The sequence below is a fragment of the Trachypithecus francoisi genome, unplaced genomic scaffold, assembly GCF_009764315.1.
Source record: "Trachypithecus francoisi isolate TF-2019V2 unplaced genomic scaffold, Tfra_2.0 Lachesis_group9, whole genome shotgun sequence".
NCBI classification, from domain to species: Eukaryota; Metazoa; Chordata; class Mammalia; order Primates; family Cercopithecidae; genus Trachypithecus; species Trachypithecus francoisi.
Window position 1 is genome coordinate 4,306,172 of NW_022681474.1, and position 15,008 is coordinate 4,321,179.

General features: G+C 46.4%; 1 protein-coding gene across 1 annotated transcript in view; it reads left to right on the plus strand.

The window, feature by feature from the left end:
• Positions 1-3,398, plus strand: part of CCDC3 (coiled-coil domain containing 3) — a 103,536-nt gene extending 100,138 nt beyond the window's left edge. The window contains exon 3 of the mRNA XM_033208978.1: positions 1,380-3,398. Coding sequence (XP_033064869.1) covers positions 1,380-1,643 — 264 coding nt within the window. The 3' untranslated portion in view covers positions 1,644-3,398. The remainder of the gene's footprint in view (positions 1-1,379) is intronic.
• The last annotated feature ends 11,610 nt before the right edge of the window (positions 3,399-15,008 follow it).

Genomic DNA, 15,008 nt, shown 5'->3' on the forward strand with positions numbered 1-15,008 from the left:
AAAGTCATGTCTGACATGATGGCAGCCAATAGAGCGTTCAGGGGAACTGCCCTTTCTAAAACCATCCGATCTCGTGAGACTTATTCACTGTCACGAGAACAGCACAGGAAAAACCCACTTTCACGATTTCATTACTTCCCACTGGGTCCCTCCCATGACACATGGAGATTATAAGAGCTACAATTCAGGATGAGATTTGGGTGGGGACACAGCCAAACCTATGAAATACAAAATTCAAAACGTAAAAAAGTGAAAATGAATCTTCTTACTCCTGTCCTCTGTGCTCCCTGGATACGGCCATCCTTACCCGTTTCTTGCACATGCTTCCAGAGCTAGCGTATGCGTATTTAAACAGACACAGACGGGTGCCATATTTCACACTCTTGGTATCACACTATACACACTGTTCTGCACAGCTTTTCAATATGAACACCACTTAGACATTGCGACACCACCATTCACACGGAGCTGTCTTGTTCCTTTAAAAACGGCAGACCTTTGCATTGTATAGATTCACTATAATTTAATGAACCAGACCTCTCTTGATGGATATTTTTGTTCCCAATCTTTTAGTAATGCCATAATGTTTGCACATGTGGCAACTTGCACATATGAGAGTATTTATATGAGAGAGTCCCAGAATTACCAGATCAGAGGGTACATGCAGTTATTTTGACAGAGCCAAATTGGTCTTTATAGAAGTCAACACTCTCCTCCCAGTATGATAGCACCTGTTTTCCCAAATCCTGACTCTGAAATTTTGCCAATATGTGAGAAGTAGTAATTCACTGTGGCTTTCATTTTTTTTAATGTTATTATGAGTGGGGCTAAGCATCTTTTAATACGTTTAAGAGATGTTGACGTTTTCTTTCCTGCGAACTATCCACCTTCTGTGTGCTGGCCAGCCCACCTGAAGGGAGCAAACAGAATCCCTTTTGTTGAAGGGAACCCCTCCCTTCAGTCGGACAGGCCAGCATTGATCAGAGCCTTTGTGGATTAGGTCACCTGATTCCCCCCCATCCCCGGGACTGTCCACCTTCTCTGTGCATTTCTGGTTTTGGTCTTTTACCAAAGCGGGGCTCTTTCCTTTTTGCTATGCATGACAAAAATTCAGAATATCCTTTGAAAACGACATCTTCCAAGGAAGCCAAGTATGGAAAGCAAAATGGAGGCTCTATATTTGAGGCTAGGGCGGGATTCACAGGGTGGAAGGCAGGGAATGTCACCGTCAAGGACATCCGGGGGTTTATCCCCATCCTGGGGCGGGGAATCGGGGTCTGTGTTGCTGTCAGCACTTGGAGAAGCTTCTGGGACTCCCCTGCCCCCAGCACAATTTCTGGGACTCACCTCCTCTCCCTGCCTGCTGTCTCTGCCTCCAGCTCATGTGCTCCTCGGTGCAGAAGGCCCTGTTTGAGGAGGAGGACCACGTCAAGAAACTGCAGCAGAAAGTGGCCACCCTGGAGAAGCGCAACCGGCAGCTCCGGGAGCGGGTGAAAAAGGTCAAGAGGTCCTTGCGGCAGGCACGTAAGAAGGGCCGCCACCTGGAGCTGGCGAACCAGAAACTCAGTGAGAAGCTGGCGGCGGGCGCGCTGCCGCACATCAACGCCCGGGGGCCCGTGCGCGCCCCCTACCTGCGCGGGTGACGGGCCCGGGGCTGCCGGGTGTGCAGGGCCAATCCTGGCGGTCATTGAGAATGAGTGAGGTTTTGTACATGCAGCTGTTTCCAACGTTGTAGGAGTTTTTGTTTTTAATCACGCATTTGGTAGAGTCTAAATGGATAAAATGCAAGGCTTGCTTTCCCCTTGGGTGCTGCCCCTTCCTGGCCTGATCCCAGACACAGTGCCTGGCAGTCCAGAAGCAGCGGGATCCCTGAGTGCTGTGCGCTCGCCTGCAGAGCGGCCTAGAAAGAACCCTGGCTGGGGAGAGAACACTTTAGAATCAACGTGCTTAGCCTTTCTTTCAGAAGAAAATCAGGGTGGTTCTGAGCTCCCCAGTCCAGGACAACCACTAGTCCTGATGAGTGAGCTGACGCTAGTGCTCGAACCTGCTGGCACCTTACTGTACATCTTTGGAAGGGGATGGTGGCCTTGCACCCGAGATGCCTGAAAATCAGCACGTGCAGGGCCTCCCTATCCAGCCAGCATTTGCCTTCCAGCGGAGGCAGGTGAAGACTTAATAAGCTCATCACAGGAGAGGGAATTGAATTAGGAGCAGGGCAGCAGGTAATTCAACAAGATAAATGATACCTGATTTCCAACACCAGCTAGGACAAGTTGAAGATGATACCCATGGGTCGTGTTAACACGGGGGCAACTGCCTTGATCGGCCTGCCATGGGTCATCAAACTGCTTCCTAAATTGAAAGAACCTGAGCAATCTCTCAGCCACTGCTATCGTCTAACTTCTTGTTTGCTCAGTAATTGTTTTCTAATGTCTCTGAATTCAAAGTGAGGTGCCCTAAGACGCTGTGAACTTCTGCAAAGACACCTCCTTGCCTCTTGGGATCGGGTGACGTGACCTCACTCCCAGCCAGGCTCCCAAAGGGCTCCTTCCAGCCATTCCAATCTCTTCTTTATACAAACACTTTCCCCCAACAAATCTTGTTTGTTCCGATAGGAATACTTGTACATCAGGGCACTTCTCCTTATGCCCGTTCCTTACACCACCACCAAAGCACTTCTCTGCCTTTCCAGAAAGAACACTTTTAAGACAGTACTATAAGTAAACATGAGAGTATTCACTATACTTATTGCTCAGGCACATTTGAGCAGGTCCCAGTTGTGTGATTAAGAAGTCAACTGAGTGGCCTTTTCTGGGTTATCTTCTGATCATGGCCTTTCCACCCAACAAGGGCCCTTCCCTGCTGTTCCACTGATAAAGGCTCCTGGCCCTTCATCAGGACCAGAGACCACCCAGAGACCACCCAGACACTGCAGGGCCTGGTGATGCTGTCCTCTGCACCAGAAATGACAGGCACTGTCAGATTTCCACTCTTCCGCCTGTAGGAAAGCTGGGTGCTTTTTGTTCTGACAGCCAGTCTGGCGAGATGAGTCTTATGCCACTTGAGTCTTGGTGGCAGGCTGCTATCCAAGGGGGAGAAGTCTCTGCTCTGCTCTGGACTGGACAGAAGAGAGACTTTTACCCCAGGGCACTCACACAGCCAAGCTTCTGCCACCACTTCATTAGCTGTATTCTCCATAGCGTGGTGTAATAGCAGGTGCGTCTTCTAGTGTATTCCTACTGGGGACATTTCCTCAAAGCAGTTTTGCTCCCCTGCAAGGGAATGGTCAGCCTAAGGGTGATGTACAGCCCGTGCTTGGAGAACCGTGGAAGCTGCACCCCTACAGGTGCATTCTGTTCTGCTTTTGCAATAAATACAAGCGGCGATTTCAACCACAACAGTGAGATGATGAGTGTTTCTTTTGGGTCAGGGAGATTTCAGGATTTCCAGCTTTGGCCTGGAAAAGTGATTTAGATCCTCTGGGGAAATGCCTGTTAGTAACACCTGGGGCATTGAGGAGCCTGAATTCAAGCCTGCTCTGCTGTCCCTGTCTGGATGTGGCCTCACCCCATCTCACCCTGAGGTTTCCGTTTCTCAACACACCTGCAGAAAAGCAGTGTTCTCCTGCCTGGCTCCTCACAAGGGACAAGCAGCGACATTAATCGATGTCTTCAGAAAAGCACACTGAGATCTGCTCCCAAAGGGGACTCCCCAGACCCCTGTTATCTGCTGCACTGTCATCTGCTGCCCTTGTCATCTGTTAATTGTAGGAATATATTATGCTTCACACTCTAATAATTACTCAGACCTTGACTCACTGTAGCCAGCCTGTCCGGACACTATCTCTGAGATCCAGGCCATTATTTACTTTCCCTTTGTGGTACGAGGAGCCCAGGAGACTTCTAAACTCACATAACAAGAGCCAGGTAGAGTCTAGAATCTTCAAACTGCAGTTTCCGGAAATCAAAATAGCAGCATGTGGGCCATAGCTAGCATGGGTTTAAATTCTTGACCAACAGGAGTTTGAGACCAGCCTGGCCAACATGGTGAAACCCTGTCTCTGTTAAAAATACAGAAATTAACAGGGCATGGTGGTAGGTAGTCCCAGCTACTCAGGAGGCCAAGGCAGAAGAATCACTTGAATCTGGGAGGCAGAGGTTGCAGTGAGCCGAGATTGTACCACTGCACTCCAGCCTGGGCAACAGAGTGAGACTCCATCTCAAAACAAAACAAAACAAACAAGAAATTCTTGACCTAAGCCATGGCCAAAACCCCCAGAAAGTCCATTTATTTAACCACAAAGGCAACATAGGCAAACATCAGATGTAGGGCAACTTAGGTTGAAGTCATAGCCTTACCAGAACTCATAGAAAAATCTCAGTAACTCATTGGAAATGAGGGGGACCTCAAAAATCTTAATAGATACATTCAGTCCAATTCCCCTCAACTCATAAACCCTACTGGGCTTTCCTGCTAGCAGAAACAGCAGCTCCCTCCCTGTCTGATGAAGCTGTCCTTACCTTGCTTAAGGACTGCACATGGCCTTTCCTGAGATACTTACTGTGTGTAAAGAGCCCAATTGTCTTCACGCTGCACTCTCGGGACCAGCTACATGATTTGCAGGACCCCAGTGCAAAATGACAATTCAGAGCCTGTTATTAAAAAAATTGAGAATTTCAAGGAAGCAGCAGCAAAGCATTAAACCAAGTGTGGGACCCTCTGAAGCACAATGCTCCGTGTGACTGCATGGTCAAAGGCCCGTGAAACTGGCCCTGCCCATGATACCATTCCATCTTTACCTCTAGATATATAATCAGATTAATCGGACAAAGGGAAATTCACCAAGTCACACTCAGAAAACTGCTTACACACCAAAGTAATTTCTAGATTTTGCTAATTTATAGTGGTTAAAGCCTAAGGGTTATACGGTGGGAATGGATACTTAGTGTCTTTCCTACATTAGCAAAGGGGTGTGCAGTCCCTAAATTTAGAGTGTGCAGAATTTATTTGTATGGGTGTGTTTGATAGTGTCAGGATTCAATGTACTAGCTCACTCAGGCAGCTGGAGGTGGTTCTTCCTCAGTTACTTGAACTATGGACTCAATGGTAACCTATGCTGAATGAAAATGAGATGCCAGAAGTTGCTAGGTATAATTTAGACAAAACAATCCAAAGGATTAGGGAGACAGGAAGGTTCAAGTTGCAACTCAGTCAGCTAGTTCCTAACTTGACACCTGAGAAGACCTGGAACACATTCACTTTAGAAAGTATCATGTGTTGGCATCCTTGAAAAGCACAGAGACAGTCATACTTGGAAGCTTAGAGATGAATGTGGGAGATGCTGCCATTAACTTGGATCCCTGAGCTCAGTGTGGATTATGGGGTCCTAGGGTACAAACACCATGTAGCCATGCTCAACTTCCAGAGACAAAGTGGATGTGGTCATTGGAATAGGAAGCAGGGCCAAGGAAGTCATCTACATGGTTGATCATAGAGTTCCTAGGACTGAAAAACAGATGGACCTCCTAGGAAACGCTGGACGGATTTGTATACCAGAAAGAAAGACAGAAGAAAGAAGAGAGAGAGAGAGAGCAAAAGAGAGTGAGCAAATGAGGGAGGGAAATAAAGAAGAAAAGAAGGAAGAGAAAGAAAGGAAAGGAAAGGAAGAAGGAAAGGAAGATGAAAGAAAGAAGGAAGGAAGGAGAGAGAAAGAGAGAAAGAAGGAAGAAAGAAAATAAAGAGAAGAGAGAAAGAAGGAAAGAAGAAAGGAAAGGAAAAGAAAGGAAAGGAAAGGAAAGAAGGAAGGAAAGAAAGAAAGGCAGGAAGGAAAGAAAGGCAAGAAAAGGACAGAAGGTAAGGAAGGAGGGAAAATGAAGGAAGGAAGGAAAGGAAGGAAGGAAGGAGGGAGGGAGGGAGGGAGGAGGGAGGGAGGGAAGGAAGGAAGGAAAGAAGGAAGGAAGGGAGGGAGGGAGGGTGGGAAAGAAGGAGGGAGATCTAGGCCAGGCATGGTGGCTCACGCCTGTAATCCCAGCACTTTGGGAAGCTGAAGCAGTTAGATCATCTGAGGTCAGGAGTTTGAGACCAGCCTGGCCAACATGGTGAAACTCCATCTCTACTAAAAAAAAGTACAAAAAATTATCCAGGCGTGGTGGTGGGTGCCCGCAATCCCAGCTACTTGGGAGGCTGAGAAAAGAGAATCACTTGAACCTGGGAGGCAGAGGTTGCAGTGAGCCAAGATTGCGCCACTGCACTCCTGCCTGGGTGACAAAGCAAGACTCTCAAAAAAAGAGAAATCTAGATCTGGCAGACAGAAGCCTGACTTGAGCCTACATGTATGGGAAAGTCATGGCCCTTCAACCAGTTCCAAGACCTAAGAGTTCATAGAGCCCCTTGATCAAAGGGAGGTCAGGAACCCTTGAAGAAAGGCATTGTGGTAACATTACAGGATGCTATAGATCTTCCTATACTTACTAGAAAGGGAGCTTCAGATGCTCACCAGTGTAACTGTGCACCACAGCAAAGGAAATCCTAAAACCTTTGAGAGATTATTGATATTGGTGCTGAGCTCTTACTGAGACAACAGTTAGAGGGGATGATTATGGGGGTCAGAGAGTAAATGGTGCTCAGGCACAAATCCACCTCACATTAAGCCTCACGAGTCTGTAAACCCATTCTGTGGCTCTTTTCCCCAGCTCCAGAGTAAGTAGTCAGAATAGACATTCTTGGCATTGGGCAGATGCCCACACTGGCTCTCTGAACCATGGGGTTAAGGTTATTGTGTCAGGGAAGGTCAAGAGAAAACCCTGGAACTTCAATTTGTTAGTAATGCTAAAGTAGATGAAGAGTAAATAAAATATAAACCAGGAGAATAATATTTTACCAAATGGAGAATAGTAGCAAAAAGATAGAAATTATAAAAAGGAATCCAGTGGAAAATCTGGAGTTGAAAAGTACAAATAACTGAAAAATTCACTCAAGGGGTTCAACAGCAGATTCAAACAAGCAGAATAATCAGTGAACTTATAGATTAACAAGGCTGAGAAAGATAAATAAAAAGGAATGAAGAAAAATGAACAGAGCCTAAGAGATGTATAGGGTGCTATCAAGTGGACCAACATACACATATTGAGAGTCCCAGAAGGAGAGTAGAAAAAGAAAGGGACAGAGAGTAGATTAGGAATTCCCAGGTGCTGGACATGAATGGGAGTGGGTATAGGGTCTCTTTTGGAGTGATAAAATGTTCTAGAATTAGATAGCAGTAGTATTTTACAACACTGTGAATATACTGAAAACCACTTAATTATACACCTAAAAACGGTTAAAATGGTGAATTTTTAATGCAAATTTTATCTTAATAAAATGAAATTGTTGTCTCAGTTCTTCCTGCCTTCCCTTCATCAGTATAAACCCTCACTGGATGCAACTTACCCAGCACCAATGTCTTTACTTGTACCATTTCCTTTACCTTTTGCCTTGGCCTCTCTTTGTCCACCTCTAGCTGAGAAAATCCTACTTAAGTTTAAAAATCTTGCCCAGATGCTACCATGGTTCTCATTCCTCAAAGCAATTTTTGTAATTCTTTAAAATATTTTTTTTTTTTTTTTTTGAGCCGGAGTCTCGCTCTGCCGCCCAGGCTGGAGTGCAGTGGCCGGATCTCAGCTCACTGCAAGCTCTGCCTCCTGGGTTTACGCCATTCTCCTGCCTCAGCCTCCCACGTAGCTGGGACTACAGGCGCCTGCCACCTCGCCCGGCTAGTTTTTTGTATTTTTAGTAGAGACGGGGTTTCCCCGTGTTAGCCAGGATGGTCTCGATCTCCTGACCTCGTGATCCGCCCGTCTCGGCCTCCCAAAGTGCTGGGATTACAGGCGTGAGCCACCGCGCCAGGCCAATTCTTTAAAATATTATAGTTTAGAAGTGGATAGCTATTGAGAAGATGGGGGCTATCCAGTCTAAGCCCAACTGGAAAGTTTTGGTAAGTATCAATTTGTTAAATTGCGATTTAAAAAAACACACACTATAAAACTACCATCTTAACCATTTTGAAGAGTGCAGTTCAATAGTGTTAAACATATTGATACCATTGTGCAACAACTGAGTATCACTGAAACCTTGATTGGTGAAGTCTTCCCTAACCCCCTAATTGGAATCAATGACTCCTCCCTCTGTAATTCTATAGCATTTGGGGCACGCTTCTGTTCTAGACCACATTTCTTTCCAGTTAGCTCATGTCTGTTCCTCTCACTAATTTTTGAGCTCCGTGAGGACAGGGCTTGTGGCTGACTCACTTCTGATCTTCATGGCCTGCACACTGTGACACAAACTAAATGCTCATCGAGGAAAGAATGAAGGGCTGAAGATGGTAGCATCAGGTACTGAGACTGCCAGCATCGTAAGAACGGGAGGTGTGGAGAGAAGGGGACAAAGAAGGACTCTTCACCACTCAGGTTTCCTCCTCTTCCCCTGCATCCTGGCCTCACATCTTGCCTCAGCCCTGGCCAAAAGCAGGGGCCATGACAATCACTCCTTGGGTTCTAGGGTCTCGTCAGTGTCTGGCCTCAAGAAAACTCCTACACCAGAATAGTTTCATGGCTAACTCCTCTAGCTGTTGAACTGCTATGATTCAAAACTGTTTGTTCTATATCTAAAGATTTTTTTAGCTTCCAATTCTTTCTGGCTTCCAACTCTCCTGGACTATAGGATCATGTAAAACATTCTCCAATAGCAGCATTGGCTCCCCACCTTGAATGACTGACTATATAATAAGATGGCTACATGGCAAACTCACTTCTTGGTGTCCCAGTAAGTGTCTCTCCAGGGAGGGAGAAACACTTTTCTTTTTTCTTTATTTTAGAGAGCCCCTTGCTTTTCTCCCCCCTTTGCCCTCCTACTGCCACTCCCTGGGTGTCTCCAGATCATATTGGCTTTGGCCCTAGAGGCTGCACATAGTGAAGGGGTAAAACTATAATTAGCTTGTCTGCAGCTTTCTTCCGCTTTTGCTAAGGGCTCAGAAAGGAGGCTGAAAAAGAGAACTAAAGTGAAACATTTTTGTTATCTGTTTTTTCCAATTAATCCTGCTTCCCTTGAAAGATCACAAGTTGGCTGCATTATTCTGCCCCTACGAGATGAATCTCCAGTTGCCAGATGCTTGGGCATGAACTAAATGGCCTGGCATTTCATTTCTTCCTGTCCAATAAAATGAGAATATTTAAACCAGACACAGAAGTATCCTTTTATTAAAAACATGTCTTTATTGTGTAGCTGGGTATGCTGGGAGTAGACTTCAATATTTCTGGACCTTTAGATGCTGGAAACAGGGACAAAACTGCCGCTATAAAAGTGCCAGACAATTACATAATGTGACTCTAAACTAATGGTTCTCAACCCTGGCTGCCCAACAGGAACAACTGGGAGCTGTAAATGAAAGGGTACCTGCCAGCTTCCCCCTTCCTACCTGAATGGGCCTCCAGCATAGACATTAAAAACAAAATGAAGCAAAGCACTACAAAACAAACTGCCTTCTGCATAAAGATACTATGCAGCCAGGATTGAAAAATCACTGCTCTAAGGGTAAAAGAGGTTCTTTCCCTTTGGAATAAACACTTTATTCTGGGAAAAATTATTTGGGGAGTCCCCTTGATAAGAAGATACAAGTTAAGACCCTTGGAGTAGCTCTGAATATCAGTAAACTGATACAAACCCTCTAGACTGACATGTTAATGATCTATTGCTGTTTATCAAGTTACTACAAACTTAGTGGCTCAAACCAACACACATTTATTATCTCACAGTTTCTATGGTTCAGGAATCTAGGCATGGCATAGCTGGGTTCTCTGCATCAGGGTCTGTCATGAGCCTGCAATCAAGATATCAGGCCGGGGTAGGGTCTTATCTGAAGGCTCGACTGAGAAGGATCCATTTCTATGCTCACATGATGGTTGGCAGGATTTGGTTTCTTTCAGGTTGTTGAACGAAGCCCTCAATTCCTCCCTGGCTGCTGGCTGCCTTCAGTTCCTTGCTAAGTGGGCCTCCCCAGCATGGCTGCTTGCTTCATCAAAGTGTGCAGAATAAAAGGGCAAAAGAGAAAGTCTACAACAAGATGTAAGTCACAATCTTAGGTAACCTCATTGAGGAAGTGACGTGCCGTCACTTTTGCAATATTCTGCTGACCAGAAGCAAGTCACAGGTCCCATGCATGCCCAATGGGCAGGAAAGTCACAGGGACATGAATACCAGGAGCTGAGGACCTAGGGGAGCTGGCTTAGTTGGCCTGCCACACCTGGGCTTTCATAATTCAACTTAACCTTATAAAAGCACAGCCTATGGTGAGGCAAGTACATACCCACAAACATAGTTTTATCAGTCTCCACTATTTCTATTCCACCACCACTAGGGGCTTGGTATTTTTATGAGGGGCAATTGGCAACCCCCAAGGTATCTGGGAATCACAGAAGCACTGGTAAGTCATCCACAGTCTCCCTGATGTAGTCCAACATCCAACAAGAGTGTATAAGACTCAATTAAAGCACAGAGAAATCCAGGATAAAAAGGAATTCTAAGGGCTCTGCAGGCCAACTCCAATCCAAACTCAAATCCCTTCTTTAAATAGCCCTCTGTTTTAGTTAGTTCAGGCTGCCTATAACCATAGACTGGGTGGCTTAAATAACTAATACTGATTTCTCTTAGTTCTGGAGCCTAGAAGTCCAAGATTTGGTTTGCAGATGGCATCTTCTCATTGTGTCTTCACATGACAGAGAGCAGAGAGAGAAGAACCAGTTTCTTTCTTTTTTTCTTTTTTTTTTTTTTTTTTTGAGCAGAGTCTCGCTCTGTTGCCAGGCTGGAGTGCAGTGGTGTAATCTCGGCTCACTGCAACCTCTGCCTCCTGGGTTCAAGCAATTCTCCTGCCTCAGCCTCTCGAGTAGCTGGGACTACAGGCACCCACCACCAAGCCCAGCTAATTTTTTTGTATTTTTAGTAGAGATGGGGTTTCATCGTGTTGGCCAGGATGGTCTTGATCTCTTGACCTCATGATCTGCCCACCTTGGCCTCCCAAAGTGCTGGGAATACAGGCGTGAGCCACTGTGCCCGGCCTCCTGTCTCCTCTGCTAAGGGAACTAACCCCAACGTGAGGCTCCACTCTCATGACTCAATTGCCTCCCTAATTACCTTCAATACCATCACATTGCAGGGTAGAGCTTCAACATGAGTATTTTAGGGGGACACAAATAGGCAGGTCCTAGCACCCTCTCTGCTGGCTACCTGGGCTCACTGGGGAAATTTACAGTGACATGTTTCATAAGGAGAAGGGCCATTGCTGTGAGAGGCTAAAGGACAGTGCTGACTTTAATTCTTCTGCCTCAGAAGTGCTTTCGCTGTGATGCCTAGAAATGACTTAGCTTCTCTGCACTCGTTTCCCCATGAGTAAATTTAAAATCAATCAATCAATCAATCCGTCCATCCATCCGTCCGTTCACCTACCCACCCACCCATCCATCTTCACATCTATCTTGCTTTCCAATATGGCCCCTAAAAATAGGTGGAGGGCACCCATTTTTTCATACTTACTCAAGTGCGTGGATCTCTTCCAAGGGATAGCTTTGCCTAAATGCCCCACTGTTGTTTGTGGCCTGTGTTTAAAACCAGTTTTCTTTATAAGTTTGATTTTGCTTTGGGTTCCCCAAGGTCATTACTTTAGTTGGAGTTAACAACGCAGACCAGAGTGTTTAGTTTGGAAGAGGCAGGCTGCCGCAGATCTCTGGGTTACCCAGCCCGAGGCCACGTGGAAAGTTTTTCTAAGCATCAGCTGGAAGGAGGGGCTGGCCTGGCCTCCCGGCGTCCATCCAGGTAGCCCTGTCTGTGTCCCCGAGGCACAGACCTTTCAGATCCACCCAGCCTGCCTGATGCCAAGAACTATTCACCGGGGGGACTTCAGAGAGGAAAGCAACACATCATGTTGAGAGAAATGATTTTTGTTTCCACAACTTATTCTTGTTTTGACCATGAGCATCAGTGATGATGAGTAGAATATGTGTCCTGGCATCACTGTAGAATTTCCATCCCACCCTGAACCCCAGCAAGCAAGGGCCTGGGCTCCCGCAGTCCTTCTTCACCTCCACACTGTGGCCGATGGCCCCCCTGGCACGGAGCAGGGACCCAGATTGGGGTGGGGAACATGAAGAGTGGGAAAGCTTCCGGCTCAGGAGGCCTATGAAAGAACGGTAGGATTCTCCTACAGTGCTCACTCGCATCGCACAGAACCTGTTTCTGCTTTTAAAATCCTGTCGGTTGTGGCTGCACTTTTTCAACCCATGCCATCGGTCTCTTTTTCGTTTTCCTTTTATAGTGGGACTTTCAAGGATTGGATGGTGGTGGGAAAAGGGAACATTATCAGCCACAAATCAGGGCACCCAGAAAGTAACCAGACAGCATTTCACAAAGAACTGTTCTACATCTCTGAGGAAGGGACCCGATCCTCAACTCATCCTGACCGTGTTGGTGTCAGATACCAAATGCCAACAAGCCTGAGTGATGTGTCATACACATCGTTTTCCAGCTCTTAAATAATCAAATACCATTGAGGTTTTGGGCTTGGGGAGCCACTAGTTCCTGTTTTCTGTTTCCTTGGGTTGCAAACATTTAACCCCTCCCTTTTCTCCCAAAATACTGTGATTGATACAAGCAGATCCTTCTAGCATGTTATCACACTATTTAGTGAGGGAGAGACAGGTGTTTCCCTCACTAAGAGGCATATACAATGTTTCAGAAGAGACACAAATTCTAGCATCTCCCTGCATTCATCACGATTTCTCTTAACTCATGAACTCTGCCCTCTTCTCCAGTAATGGAAATCGTGTAGGGTTTTCCTTTGCCTTCATGCCTTCCTATTGGGTAATTCACATGCATAAATTAGTACTCTTCAGCATAGAAAGAGGCTCTTATTTCAAGATAACAAATGTCTGAATCCTCCCCTCCCCACCCCTCCCTTTGACAGGATCTCACTGTGTTGTGCAGGCTGGAGTGCAGTGGCACGATCTCAGCTCACTGCAGCCTCGACCTCCCGAGTTCAAGTGATTCTCCCACATCTTCCACATGAGTGACTGGGACCACAGCAATGGGCCACCAGGCCCAGCTAATTTTTTTACTTTTTTGTACAGATGGGGTCTCACTTTGTTGCCCCGGCTGATTTTGAACTCCTGGGTTCAAGTGGCCCTCCTGCCTTGGCCTCCCAAGTGCTGGGATTACAGGTGTGAGCCACCATGCCCAGCCCTACTTCCTTATCTGGACCTACTGAATCCTCTCTTCCTATCTCTGAACAGATTTGGACGATAAACCTTGCTGAGAAGCTGAGACCTGGGTGATGTTTCTGGCTTCCTCTTTGGAGGACAGCTAGTGCTTAGCTTCTCATTCCAGTCTCTCTCACAGTGGTTCATGCCTGTAATCCCAGCACTTTGGGAGGCCTAAGCTGGTGAATCACTTGAGGTCAGGAGTTTCAGACTAGCCTGGCCAACATGGAGAAACCCCCTCTGTACTAAAAATACAAAAACTAGCTGGGTGTGGTAAAGCACGCCTGCAATCCCAGCTACCCAGGAGGCTGAGACATGAGAATCGCCTGAACCCAGGAGGCGGAGGTTGCAGTGAGCCGAGATTGTGCCACTGCACTCCAGCCTGGGCAATAGAGACTCTGTCTCAAAAAAGAAAAAAAAAGAAAAAAGAAGTTGGATACAGGCTGCATTCCCAGATCTCTCCAGTGTGTTGGGTTGGAACATAAAAATAGCCTTCTCCCCTCCAGGGGACAGATCCCAATTAGAAATCTCAAATTCTTTCTCAATTTCATTTTCCATGGAAGACTAGATTTAAAACCAGGCAACTGGCAAAGAGCCACACAGTTTTCCAGCTTGCCGGCCATGACATCTCATGAGAACAATTCAAAACACTTACAAAAATCTTTCGTTTCAGGAGCTTAGCAGGAGGCTGGAGTGGATCCATCCATCTCTGGCCCATGATCCTGCTAACAAGCTTGCATATGCCGTGGTGCTCAGTGATGAATGCAAATGGCGCCCAGTGCCTGGCAGGGCTTGGAGATTTGCCATGTTGTTCGTCTCCACATGCCCCGATAATTGTTCCCTGTGCCATCTTTAAAAACCCATTTCTGGCCTTGGGCTAAGGGACTGGTGATCTGGAATAAGGCTGCTTCAGCCCATGCTTGGAGCTTCAATTAATGCACTCTGAACCATGATATCTCAGATATAGCTCATTAAGTTCTTCAACAGATATTTATTGAGCACCTAGGGTGTGGCAGGCACTATGGTAGCTCTGGCTCACAAGGATTGCCACAACAGGCACATTTCCTTCCAACATAGAGTCAAACTCTCTCTCCAAAGGTGGAGAGAGACAATGAACTTGAACTAGTCATTATCATTACAAATGACTGCTTTCAATGAAACCAACATTGTGCTGGGTGAGGAAATGCCACTATGGGAGTGGAAGCTAAGGGAGAAGACCCATTTTAGATAGGATGGTCAAGAAGGTGCTTCTTAGAAGGTAGTCTTTTTGTTTGTTTGTTTGTTTGTTTGTTTGTTTGCCTTCTGAGAAGGAGTCTCACTCTGTTGCCAGGCTGGAGTGGGACGGCGCAATCTCAGCTCACTGCAACCTCCGCCTCCCAGGTTCAAGTGATCCTCCTGCCTCAGCCTCCTGAGTAGCTATGACTACAGGCATGCACCACCACACCTGACTGATTTTTGATTTTTCTTCTTTGTTTTTTTTTTTTTTGAGATGGAGTCTCGCTTTGTTGCCTAGGCTGAAGTGCAGTAGCACCATCTCGGCTCACTGTAACCTCTGCCTTCTGATTTCAAGCAATTCTCCTGCCTCAGCCTCCTGAGTAGCTGGGATTACAGGCACCCACCACCACACTTGGCTAATTTTTGTATTTTTAGTAGAGACAGGGTTTCACCATGTTGGCCAGGCTGGTCTCAAACTCCTGACCTTGTGATCTGCCCACCTCGGCCTCCCAA